Genomic DNA, 13,180 nt, shown 5'->3' on the forward strand with positions numbered 1-13,180 from the left:
AAAAAAAAAAAAAACAAAACAAAAAAAAGAAATGACAGAGAGGTTCTGGTGGTTAATACTCATTTCGTATTCTTCGCTGTCTACCCCACTCATTCATCCACTAAGCGAGTTCATCTACCAGAGTGTCACGTAACTGTTGCAACAAGTTTGGTTCATCTCCACCAAGATCTCTACGAAGTTGGAAGATACGCTCCACCACGGTGATCTCTGTAGCTGTTGTGTTTAATCCACAGAAAGCCGCCCAGTCGTTTACCACGAGACCAGATCCAACAGCAGCACTACCGCGATTGATTGTACCTGCCACAACGGGAACTTGCAGGAGTGAGGCAATTTCATCCATATCTTGCGCTGGTGTTTTGGGATGTACCATGCAACCCTTATTCGTCGCTACGGCGTACGTTCCAACTAACGCGTTTTCTGCAATGGAAGTGCGGAATGTCTGCACTTGCAGAGTGTCGCGAATCACCTCTTCTGTTTCCCTGCTGAGATCTGTGTGGATGAGGGCGACGTGATCGTTGCACACGACGCAGTTGCCGAGCGCACTGAGTCGCTCCTCCACGCGCTGCACCTTCACGCTGTCGGGGAGGGAGTTGCGCAGGTGCTGCAGTTCCTGGTCGGTCGTGATGGAGGGCACGACGAGGCCGTGGCGGTTGCCGCAGGTGAGGCGGCCAACAACGCGAGAGCCGCCGATGGATGTGTAGATCACAGGAATGTGACTGGCGAGCTCCTGTTCAAACACGGAGTAGAAGTTCTGCGAGGAACCGGCAGTCACGAGGCAATAGGCGTTTGTCAGGCGGGCAAACACACCAACATCATCAGAGCTCTCAAAGCGTGTACGAAGTGTCATGTTTGCTTGTTTTTCTTTTTTTTCTTTCTTCTTTCTTATTTAATGTGTTTACTTGTTTATATCCTTGGGTGTTTTTTTTTTTTTTTAATTCTTTGGGATGTATGTTATAAACCTCCACTAAGTTTTTCTCTCTTTTCTATTTTCCTTTTTTTTTTTTCCACGTCTCTCTGTAAAAGTGAGAGCAGATCGTTAAAAAAAAAAAAAAAATAGTAGAAACTAATAAAAAAAAAAAAAAAGACAGCGCAGATAAAAGAAATAGAGAAACAAATTAAAAAGAAAAAAATAGAATACATATAACAAACGTATCAACAAAGAAGGAAAACAAATACACATATGGGAAGAAAGTTCAGAATGAAAGGAAATGCACCGGAGGAAATACATAAATAAATAGAGATATAGAAAGAGAGAAAACGATAAAAGAAAGGAATCAACATTTCATTTGTAAATGAACCAAATCCGAAAAGTCTCCACACGGCATCACCTTTACTCACCCCTCAACTCAACTCCAAGTACCTTTCCTTCCCCTCTCCCCACTCTGTTTCCTTCAATAGAGATACAACAGCAGAAAGAGAAAGAGAAAGAGAAAGAGAGAGGGAATAATAAACGAAAAGAAGAAGAAACGTCATCATTCATCACCATCAGGTTCGTGAAGTGCCTCATATGAGAATAATGATGATGTTAACATGGTATGCATATTTCGACGACGTACATTATCTACTCGTGCCGCCTCACGACGAAGTGATTCCTCTGAATTAAACAGTAATTCATACTTTTCATAAAATGCGTGTCCTTTTGCTTCCACTACATCCTTTACTTCCGGCACGAAGTGTCTAAGGACACGCGCAATTCCATCCTTGAGTGTATTTTGCGAAGAGGGACACGTACGGCATGCGCCAAGCATGGCAAGTGATACAACACCAGTGACGGGATTAAAGTTCAGCAATTTCACATCTCCACCATCTCGCTGCACCATTGGACGGACTTGTTCTCGCAGTAATTCTTTAATACACTGCAGTACTTCCGAATCATCTTCGTGTGTGATAAGATCATCTTCTAAAAGTGTATACTCCTCTGCAGGGGGTACACAGGTATTATTAAACACCAGATAATGGCCTATAAAGGAACTAAGACTCCATTCAATTTTATCCCACTCTATGTGTTGATAGACTGTAATAGAGAGATGTCGTGGGGCAATAAATAAACTGGCGACTTCTTTGCCGTACTGTTCAAACATTCCATTGCTGAGTGGATGCACCCACGCCAATCCACGATGCGAGACTTCACATGTCTGCCCGTTTGGAATAAAGTTCTCATACGTCTGCGATGGAATGTGAAATTGATAACAGAATGGGTTTGGGGTGGGCATGGAGTGCAGCTGCAGCATCCAACACCGCAGCGAACGGCGAAGCATTCACCACAGCGGTGCAGGTCAAAACCCACAACCGCCTGTTCCTATGAAAAATAAAAGAAAAAGAAAAAGAAAAAGAAAAAGAAAAAGAAAAAAAGATATTACAGTACGAAATAAATAGATTAAAATTAAAACACACAAAATAAAAAGAAATTACAAGAGAAAAACAAAAAAAGAGAAACGAAAGAATGTGTAAATGTATATATAATTGTATATGTATATATATATATAAACAAAAACAAGAAGAATGAAAAAGAGGAAACGCAAAAGAAAAAAAAAATGAAAAGAAGAAACAAACGAATGAGAGAATATCCACACACTTTCTCTTTTTTTTTTTTTTTTACTTTTTCCCACATTCTTTATCCCTCTTTCCATTCATTAATCATGTGTACGCTTTCGCAGATTCGCCTCCAACTCTTCCTTTGTAAAGTAGTTCACAGGTGCTGCCGCCAGTACCCACTCTGCAGATGGAACAGCAGTAACATGCATCATATACCGCTTTGTTGTGCACCGTAATTGTGTGAAAACCACAAGTTGTGGTCTCTCGCGTAGAACTGGTGCAGTTGAAAGAAGCGCATCTTCTTTATTCTTCTCTTCTTGTTGGGCCATTCCCGAACGGAAGAGATAACTAGATGGATGTAATTCAGCCGTTGCCACTTCTTCACCATTTAAAGAGGAATTCGTATGGTTGCCATGATTACGACTTACAGTTGAATCTATTGGACGAACTATTAAATAGGTTCGTCTGTCAATATTCAGTTTTGAGACATTCATAAAAAATCCCGAAAGTAATGCCTTTGTAAAAGTCTCAAGAGAGAGTGAAACATCTTCTGTACTACTGGGTAATTCAAAACCTACACGTTCACATGTCTTTAGTATTTGATCTAATACATCTCGAGCTCGGAGAAGAGATTTGGCGTTAACAGAATGTGTTTGACAGAACTCTTGCATTAACGGTCCTGCACGTAACCATTCTTCCATCAATCGTACATATCCCACAACATCACCATTCCCCGCAGAGAAGAGTTTATCTCTCGCACTTAACATCGCAATACGTTCTTTAGAATCACGTGTGGTGACAAAAATAGAATCTAATGTAAGCATCGCTACAGCTATAGACATATGCCGTAGACAACCTAATGCATTTGCCCGAATAATACATTTACTTAATGATGGATCCATTGGGAATTCCGCCATCCGTCGACCTGTAAGTGTTAATCGTCCATCTTGTTTCATTGCTCCTAAAAGATATAAATGATCTAAAGCTCGTTCCAATGAAGCTGTAGAAGGGGCATCAATAAATTCAAATTGGAGTAAATTATTGATACCAAGGGCTTTCAACTGCAAAACAACAGAACTCATAGAGCAACGTAAAATTTCTGGAACGGTTTCTTGTGGAAATTCATTTCGAAAAGTATATGCTGTATATAATCGATAACAATCTCCTTTTTGGGTTCGACCAGCTCGTCCTGCTCGTTGAGTAGCACTAGCTTGAGAAATGGGTAATACACGTAATTCCTCTACCATGGCTCGATGATTATAATAATCTTGTTTACATAATCCACAATCCACCACATATACAACTCCATCAATAGTAATAGATGTTTCTGCAATATTAGTAGCAATTACAACTTTTCTAGTATTTGGTGGAGGAGCTTCATAAATACGTTTCTGTTCCCATGGTGGAAGAGAAGAATAGATTGGTAGTACTAGTAAAGGACGTAATTGTCCTCCAGCATTCGCTATACCTTCACGAATAGCCGCCGCACAATTCTCAATATCATCTTGTCCAGGTAAAAAGACGAGAATATCACCTGGAAGAGGTTTAGTCGCATGTAGTAAAAGAACAGATTCAGCACTGGCCTTCACATAATCGGCAACGGGTTCTGTGAGGTATGAGACTTCAACAGGGAATGTACGTCCAGTTACTGTAAAAATAGGTGCACCATTAAAAAAATTACTAAATTTATCTGCATTAATAGTCGCACTAGCGACAATTACACGTAACTGTTTATTACGTCTTATAATATCTTTTAATAAACCAAGAAGAATATCTGTATTGAGAGAACGTTCATGAGCTTCATCCACCATAATAGCCGCAACACTATGAAGATCTGGATCATTTACAAGTTCTTTTAACATCATACCATCTGTTACAAATAGAACACGTGTTAATGGACCTGAACGATCATCAAAACGTACTTTATATCCCGTAATACTTCCACAACGTGTTCCCATCTCTTGAGCAACACGCTCGGCAACACTCATAGCGGCAATACGCCTTGGTTGAGTACAAATTAATCGTTTTATAGGAGTTTCTTCTTGTATAGTACTTTTATCTTTAGAATTACTTTCTTCTATAGGAGTTTCTGTATTTAGTGGTAGTAGATTTTCATGAAAACCTTCTTCATATAAATACTGAAGTAATTGAGTAGTTTTACCAGAACCTGTTTCACCTACAATTACCACTACAGAATTATTTTTTATAAGTTTAATAAGTGTATCACGTACTTGATAAATAGGAAGTGAACGTCTTTGTTCTTGAAGACGAGATTGTTGATTTTGTAATGCTTCTGCTCGTTCTTGTTTAATTTGATCTTCTGTTTTTTCCTCAACAAATGCATGCTTTTCAATACGTTCATTAATTACAGATTTATCCATTTCCACATAATTATGATTTTCTTCTTTAAAACTTGGTGGTATTCCCTCTTGAAATAAAAGCTCTGATTTATTATCAAGTGTATTTACAACATCCCGTTCTTGTTCAGATTGGTGTTTGGATACAGGACCATCCTGATCAATACGTTCCTGTCGCATCTGTGCTGTACTTTGCAACTGTGCGGCTATTTGTACCTCCTTTGCACGTTTCGTCAACAACTCAATTTCTGTTAGAGACTGTGGAATGACACCAGCTTCAATCTCTGCAAGTTTCTCTTGCAATACAGCGGATGCGGCCTTTTCTCGCTTTAACGCCTGTTTGCGCAGATAGGCATCTCGTGAGGCCTGTTGCGCCTTGCGTATCTCATCTGCATTCATTGTGATGTATATATCTATAAATATAAATATATATATAAATATATATATATTTATATATTTGTGTATCTTCACACTTCTTCTGCAGTTCTGCTATTAGAAGAAAGAGAAAGAATTATAAATGTCCCTCCTTCTGTATTTCTCTCTACAGATGAAAGAAAAAAAAAGGGAAGAAAAAAGAAAGAAAAGAAAAGAAATTACCCATCAGAAAGACAAAGAAGTATAAGATGACTTTACTCATGGTCTTTTATTTAACAAAAAAAGGGGTTCCATAACTTCAAAGAAGAAAAAAACTCTTTATATAGTAAAATGGGCAAGTAGAGAAATATCACATTTCCATTATCATCATCACCACCATTCTAACAATAACCATTAATATTATTTATTATCACTATTATAGTAATTTGTAATAATTACCAATAATAACAAACGTCAAACTTTCATTGAATTATAAAGAAAAAAAAAAAAAAGAAAAACAAAGAAGAAAAAAAAAAACAAAGAAGAAAGAAAAAGAGAAACGAAGAGCCAAATTTCACCTGGCATCTTCCCTAATTGAAGAAGTATACCACATTCTCCTGCATCCCCATTTTCTCTACAGGAAATGGAGAAAAAGAAGAAAGAAAGAAAGAAAAAGAAGAAAAAGGAGAGAGAAAGAGAAACAGAAACCCTCGAAACGAAACAGTATCACAAAACCCGTTCATGCAGAAACGAAGAATTGCAGATGAAAGAAAACAAAACAAAACAAAAAAAAGAAGAGGAATAGGCTTGTAGATTTGAGTAAAGAAACGATCAAAAGATCAGCAACGCAACCAAAACCCAGTAGAATAATAACAATAATAATAATAATAATAATAATAATAATATAATCACAATAGATAAAAGAAAGTAAAAGGAAGGAATGAGAAAGGAGTGTTCACATCAAGCGTCTCATTCTTTTTTTCGTTTCTTTTTTCACTTTTCCAAAGAGTACAGGGAAAAGTTAAGACGCCGGGAGTTCCACGTGTCCAACTCCCTTCATAAACCTCTACTACTATTCATTGATGAAATGTCATTCATCATCATCATCCCTTTGTTTTCTGTTTTATTTCATTTCGCTACAAAGGTCTCCGTGTTCTCCTTCTTTATTATTATTATTTCCTTCTTCTTTTTATTTTCTTCTCTTTCTCTTTTTTTCTTTTTTCTTTTTCTTTTTTACTTTTTACTCTTTTCTTTCATTTTTGTTTCTTTTTTCTTTCATTTCTTTTTCTTTTTTTCTTTCTTTTCTTTTTTCTTTTTTTTTTTTTTTCGCTGTGAAGGAAGAGGGTATGACTCACTGAAGCAGTTTGTGGAGCTCATCATCGAGATTCAATGGTGCATCTGATGTTGGTCTTGACGTTGCAGGTTTGCTAGACCTGTTTGTTGGGGAAGTGACTTCTTTCTTTGTCTTCATTGTGGAAAGCCACTGTTGAATAAGATATCGATCATTTTTTTCATCTTGTTGGGTAATAAATGGGTGTTGTAGTAATTCTTCACATGTAGCGCGTTTCTCCTTGTCTTTTTGAATACATCGAGAAATTAAATCTGCTAAAGATGCATCCATTGTTGGTGGAAAAGTCATCACCGGATCATCACTGGATAAATGTTGTAGTAGTATCCAAAAACAAGCTTCAGTTGAACTATTATTACGAGCTAAACTATCATTAAAAGGACATCTTCCTAGTGCAAGTTCAGCAATAACAAGACCAAGTGACCATATATCCACTGAGAGTGAGTAGGCTTCACCTTTCAATCTCTCAGGACTCATATAAACTAATGTCCCAACAAAACTATGCGCATCTCCACGGGTACATTCTAAAGAGGAACTTACACCAAAATCCGATATTTTTATACGCCCATCATAACTGTAAAGAATATTACTAGGCTTTAAATCGCGGTGTATAAGATGTCGCTTTTTGTGTAAATAACAAAGTCCACGAAGAATACTACGTGTAACACTTACCAATACCTCCAAAGGAACAGGTTTTATTACATTATCTAAACTACCATCCATACACTCCATAGCTATAAAAACAGAACCTTCATGACAGAAAGCACCATAGAATTCCACCAAATAAGGTGAAGTACTACAATCTCGGTGAAGTGTTTCTAATTCTCTTCTTATCTCCTGTAAATGTACCTGACTTGTGATCTTTATCTCCTTCAAAGCTATAGTCTTTCCAGTCTTGCGATGTGTTGCTCGTCGAACAGACCCACTACTGCCCTGACCCAAAAAACCAGTAGCACTAAGTTCTACATCCTCAGGTGAAAGTCCGTATTTGTAACCCATAGACGTTGTGAGTCCCTCGGAAGAAACTGTGAGTTCGCCAAGGTGAATCTCGTCGTGGGCTATTCTTGCCGTGCCGTCATCATCGCTCTCCAGCTCCTCTAGATTGATCTTCAGTCCTGCCATACTCCGACCTGCAGAGGAGAGAAGGGAAAGGAGGAAGGCAAATTACTTGCAAGAGAACCGCCCTCCCGTGGAGTCTACAAACGCTGCTGGAACACAAGAAATAAATAAAAAGAGTTATGGAAAGATGAAAAAAAAATAAAAAATATCAACCACTTAAGAAAAAAAAAAAAAATAGAATAGTAAAGTAAGTAAGCTGAGTTAATAAAGGAAAAAATAAATAAAGAAAATTAAGAAAAAAATAAAAAATTACAAACTAAAAAATCTATCTGAGAAATATTATCGCAACAAGAAAATAAAGCACAACCCACTCCCACCCAACCCCTTCTCCTTCAAACTTACCCCATACAATGTTTTTCATCTTCACTAAATACCACGGCAGGCCTCGCAATTACTTATTTCTCAATATGCACTTCCTTCTCCTTCTATATCTTTCTCTATATCTTTCTTTCCCACTCTCTCTCTCTCTCTATGTATATAAAAGCGGCAATCACCTCTATTCAAAAAAAAAAGAAAAAAACGTATCTTAACTTCTCGTGGTATGAAATGATGATCATAGTGCGTCTATGGAAAAACCTCAAAAAGAAAGAGAAAAAAAAAAAAAAAAACAGAATAAAGTAACAATCCTTTTTTTTTTCTTTTCTTTCTTCTTCGTATTCAAGGAGAGGGAAAGAGTGAAACTGAATTAGTTTTGGTTGGTGCCACTCTCATTCAATGTAAAAACAACATCCAATATCCCATATTGTTTCCCATCTAATATCACTGGTAAACTGTGCTCTCCAGGTGATGCAATAATTTCAGAGGCATGGATAGTGGCACAACCCATCGAATCAAATCCCGCAACATCCACATCTTGTACCTCAAATCTAATGATCTGACTTGACTGAGCACAAACGAGAACTTCCCCCTCTTCTTGGGTCCATTTGGGGTTCACCGTATTCGGTTTTTCAGAGACTGTGAAGACATGGTCAGGTCCAACCCACACCATAACCCGTGGATTCGTCAATCCCAGCACATTAAACATAGAGTGATCACAGTCTAAAAGATCATGACCTTCTTTCACATAAATACGCATTTGTAATGAAGTTGGAGACGATGGAACCTGTGGATCTCCTAAAGTTCCCTTTGAAATTGTTTTCTCCTCCTCCTTCTCCTCCTCCTCATTTTCATCCTTTTTCTTTTCTGGTTTCTCATTTTTTTCTTCTTTTTTCTTCTCTTCCTCCTTCTTCCTGTTATTCTCATTCGAGTCATTTGTAGCGGCACACACCTGTCGCGGCGACCCAGTTAATGGTTCTTCACTGAGGAGTAAAAAGGAAATCACCACACTGCCAAGATTATTGGAATTTTCACAAACTGGTATCTCTGTTGTATGTGGAGATGCAGTAAGTAATAACTCCTTCTTACCAAATCCTCCACGGAAAAGATCCAGAACAGAAAACTGTGCATAACCAAGTGGACGTTCATTTTCTCCTTCTTGATTACCTTTTTCAATAACATGAAATTCAATAACTCCAGATTGTAGTGGATGCAACATCGCTACTGTAGAACCCTCAGCTTTACTCCAGGAAAGAGTTGATATACAAGGCAAAACAGGTGTAATAAAAGAAGTAGAATTCGGTACTACAACACGCACATATACTTTTCCTTCTCTGTAATAACCATGAAGACCTTTACAAGCCTCCACATATATTTGAATCGGTAAAGGTTGTAATACATTCTTACTATAATTTGTACTGGATTCATCCTGAACTATTTTGGAGGACTCTGTATGTCCAAGGATTTTACGAATGGGCTCTATTGTTGAATGTAGTTCCTTGTTTTGAAGGATATTTTTATTCCCTTTATTCTCCTGTATACACTGGATAAGCAATTTACCAAGTCGATTTTGGTTTTCTCGTATATACATTAACATCTCGTCTTTGCGAGGACGAAGAGTTAATTCATGCCACTCTTTACCAGAATACATCTCTTCTCTTGAAAAGTATGCCTCTCCAAGAAACTCTTCCTTTCCATCCCTATTATAATTATTTAGACGAAAAATAATACCCTCTTGTAGGGTTCCAGTAGTAAGCGTAAGACTTGCCTGAATAGAATTATCCCATGAAGGATTATTGGTACCCACAGCCACTGGAGTACGTAGTAACTCTTTACTACCAGAAAGGTCATAAATAACTACGAAAGGATTAAAATTCATTCCAGACTCGCCTTTAAGAATATCTTTCGCTTTCACTACTCGAATAGTTATAGTATTATTACTAGGAACTAAAAGAGGAGGATTGTAATTTTTTATCTTTTCCGATAAATACTCTGCAGAACCAGGCACTTCACCATCTTGTTGGGGTGAAATCAATCGCCCTGAAAAGCGTACAGCTCGACGAGAAATCCTATGAAGAGGAATAGCATCCACTACTGTTGCTGTTACTCGAAACACCACTTGTCCTAAACGATGTGCAGACTTTACAATCTCTCCATCTGGTTCACGATCCCGCGGACGAAGTTTCACCACGTGTTGTCTTTCTTTTCCCATTATGACTCCATCCGATAATAATAATTCAACTGGAATTTTTGCTTCTCCCAAGAAGAGCCGTACATTGTTTAGTCCTCGTGAGTAAACCTCAACAAGAACATACCAAGGAGAACCTTGAACCATCTTAAGGGTCACAACATCCCCTCCTTCATCAAACTGCGGAGAAACAGTATCTTCGCGTGGGAGTGTCTCTAAAGCCTTTTCACCAATTGGGCTGTAAAGTACAACGTAAGGGTCAATACACCCAATGCCATTGTTTCGTCTATTTAATAACCCTTCACAAGATACTAGTTGAAGTGTCACGTTAAAAAGTGATGCTGTGTTAAGTTTACCTGATGGCATATTTCGTTCCATTCGCGATATTGTAGACTCAAGTATTTGCATATAACGTTTAAACTCTTTTTCTTGACGACTCCATCTGCGACGTGCACTACGGTATGTTTCTTCTATAGATTGAATAGTTTTCATAACACCATCACCATTTGAACTTACAGGTTTTTCTAAAGACTCAGTTACTTTTCCCTTTCTCGAGATTCTTCTTTCTTCTTCTTCACCACCACCTGCAGCAGTAGAGGCCGAAGCAATACTATTACCATCATTATCATTATCATTAACAGTAGCACCTTGTAAAGAAATATCAACGTTCTCTTCATTATCACCTTCTACAGTTCTGCGTAATTCAGTCAACTTATATCGTAATGATATTGCCTGCAACTCCGCACAACGTCTTTCAAAATGCTCACGACGTTTCTGTTCTTTTGCTAGATTACTCTGAAGACTTTTCACCTTTTCTTTAAGAGATTGTAACTCAGACGAATCCACAACACTACTCTTTTCCTCAAGAGTTTCTGGAGGAACATACTTTACCTGTTGTTCACGCTGTGTTTTAATCATTCGATATGGACCCATTCGTGCTACCTCTTTGCCTACACATTTCATTGCAGCTGTCTGATCACGCAGAGTCTCCCCAGCAGTTTCCAACTCTCGACGAAGATCGTAAACAAGGGATTCTAGTTTCGCCTGTTCCTTCGCACGAGTGGCCTCACGAATTCTTAATCGTTTATTCTCCTCTCGAAGATATTTCACTTCCGCCTCTGTAGAAGTATGAATAGGAGCGGGAGTAGATGTAGTATTCACAGTCTTGTCCATCTCACCATGTGACTCTTTTTCACTACCTCCACCCGCCGTATTAGCCGGTTCACCACTACTATTACTATTACTACTACCTTTCACTCTTTGTTGAGGTTCCATACTATTCACAAGAAGTCGCGTGAGTTCCATTAATGTTGCCTCTTTCGCCGCCATCGCACGGCGCAGTCGTCGGTGTTTATCAAATCGATCCACAGAGGATGAAGCCAACACCGCAGATGATCCCTGCAGAGAGTCCATGCCAACAGGGGCAGCAGCACTTGTTGTTGAGATGTTGGATTTATCGGGCACTGCTGGTGTGGCGCCATACACACCGGGGGGCAACAGAACTGCGATGGACCGCACCGCAGCATCGCCCTCTATGCTCATTTACACTTCTATGCAGAGCTCTATAATATACAGAAGAAGAAAGGACAACTTATATGGCAGCAAAAAAAAAAGAAACAAGAAAGAAAGAGAAATACCAAAAAGACTCAAACGAACACACATATATTACATACATACATCTCTTTTTTCTCTCCACATATATATATATATATATATACAGAAAGAAAAAGAAAAATATGACTGTAATAACAAAGAGTTCTCATTTGAAGCAATGCGAATGATCAGTCAGCTTTAAAACCACATAATCGCGAATGCATATACAGTCAAAGGAAAGGAAATAGAGAAAAAAGACAGCACATTTTCAAAATACACAACAATGTTTTTTTTTCTTTTTTTCATTGTGATTCATAAATATTGAAGGAGACAAATACAGTGAAGAGCAGAGAAACACATAAAAAAGACAATATTAACTTGATACCAAACTATTTGTGTCTCACCACACTCCAAAGGTCTCTCATATATCCCCAAGTGCTCCTTTCCCGTTTTTTTTTTTCTTCTTTTGCACCTCTCATTCTTATCATACTTCTCAAAAAAAAAAAATGAAAATACACATATTGTGTAAAGCAAGGAATTGAGCAACAAACAAAATATGCCGCTGCAACAAGCAGCTGCCCCCTATACAGCGGCACGAAAAAAAAAAGAAAAAAAAAAGAACAAAAGAGAAGAAAGAAAAATAAATAAAATACTTTGTTCAATTATTCTCTACAGTTCTCTCATCTTTATCCTCCTTCGTGATTTCATTTCTTCAGTGTACCTATGGCTCGCAGGCCATTGGTTTACAAACAAGAAGACTAAAAGAAAGAAACAAAAAGAATAAAAGGAAAACATATATTATCCATAAATACATCAGTGTATTTTTACACATACACTTTCTTAATGAATCAGTCTACGCTGTTTCTCCATTCACTCGACATCTTCTTAACAAATAAGAACATCTGGCGATAGATCACGGCGATTCACTTACACATGCAACGGCATAGATAATATTTGTATAAGTATTTTTTTTTATTATATTTTCAGAATGGCCCCCCTCCATGCATTCCTATACTTTACAGGGGTCAACAGAGGAAGGGAGCCAAGAAAAGAAAGAAAAGAATTTTGTGTAGGGTCTGAAAGTAGTAAGAGTTAATTTTATTCCTTTCTTACTATTGTTCTTTTATTATTATCTTAACTACGCCGCCCTATACTTCATCCTCTTCATCCCTCAGCACTCTCCTGTCATCCCATCTCTAAACCGTAAATGTACAGCAAGAAGCAATAGAAAAAGAGATCCAAACATGTGGATAACGCAGAGATATTCTGTAGATAATGAGAACAAAAGAAAAAAGAAACAACAATAACAACAAGAAGAAAAAAAAAACATTTCATTACGATCGTTCAAAGATTCTTAAAAAAAAAAAAAAA

At 37.8% G+C, this 13,180-nt stretch overlaps 5 protein-coding genes across 5 annotated transcripts; all 5 read right to left on the reverse strand.

Annotated features, from left to right (window-relative positions):
• Positions 1–100: 100 nt before the first annotated feature.
• Positions 101–847, reverse strand: TM35_000024460 (eukaryotic translation initiation factor 6 (eIF-6); the record flags this gene model as incomplete). Its single annotated transcript, XM_029021764.1, has 1 exon — positions 101–847. One exon carries the CDS (start codon positions 845–847, stop codon positions 101–103), a length of 747 nt encoding a protein of 248 aa, XP_028887186.1.
• Positions 848–1,472: 625 nt separating this feature from the next.
• Positions 1,473–2,258, reverse strand: TM35_000024470 (NU1 protein; the record flags this gene model as incomplete). Its single annotated transcript, XM_029021765.1, has 1 exon — positions 1,473–2,258. One exon carries the CDS (start codon positions 2,256–2,258, stop codon positions 1,473–1,475), a length of 786 nt encoding a protein of 261 aa, XP_028887187.1.
• Positions 2,259–2,633: 375 nt separating this feature from the next.
• Positions 2,634–5,291, reverse strand: TM35_000024480 (putative ATP-dependent DEAD/H RNA helicase; the record flags this gene model as incomplete). The annotated part of the gene is made up of 1 exon (XM_029021766.1): positions 2,634–5,291. One exon carries the CDS (start codon positions 5,289–5,291, stop codon positions 2,634–2,636), a length of 2,658 nt encoding a protein of 885 aa, XP_028887188.1.
• Positions 5,292–6,597: 1,306 nt separating this feature from the next.
• TM35_000024490 (protein kinase) lies at positions 6,598–7,716 on the reverse strand (the record flags this gene model as incomplete). The annotated part of the gene is made up of 1 exon (XM_029021767.1): positions 6,598–7,716. One exon carries the CDS (start codon positions 7,714–7,716, stop codon positions 6,598–6,600), a length of 1,119 nt encoding a protein of 372 aa, XP_028887189.1.
• Positions 7,717–8,398: 682 nt separating this feature from the next.
• On the reverse strand, positions 8,399–11,758 carry TM35_000024500 (uncharacterized protein; the record flags this gene model as incomplete). The annotated part of the gene is made up of 1 exon (XM_029021768.1): positions 8,399–11,758. One exon carries the CDS (start codon positions 11,756–11,758, stop codon positions 8,399–8,401), a length of 3,360 nt encoding a protein of 1,119 aa, XP_028887190.1.
• Between the last annotated feature and the right edge of the window lie 1,422 nt (positions 11,759–13,180).

Source organism: Trypanosoma theileri (assembly GCF_002087225.1).
Source record: "Trypanosoma theileri isolate Edinburgh chromosome Unknown TM35_Tth_2_V1, whole genome shotgun sequence".
NCBI classification, from domain to species: Eukaryota; Euglenozoa; class Kinetoplastea; order Trypanosomatida; family Trypanosomatidae; genus Trypanosoma; species Trypanosoma theileri.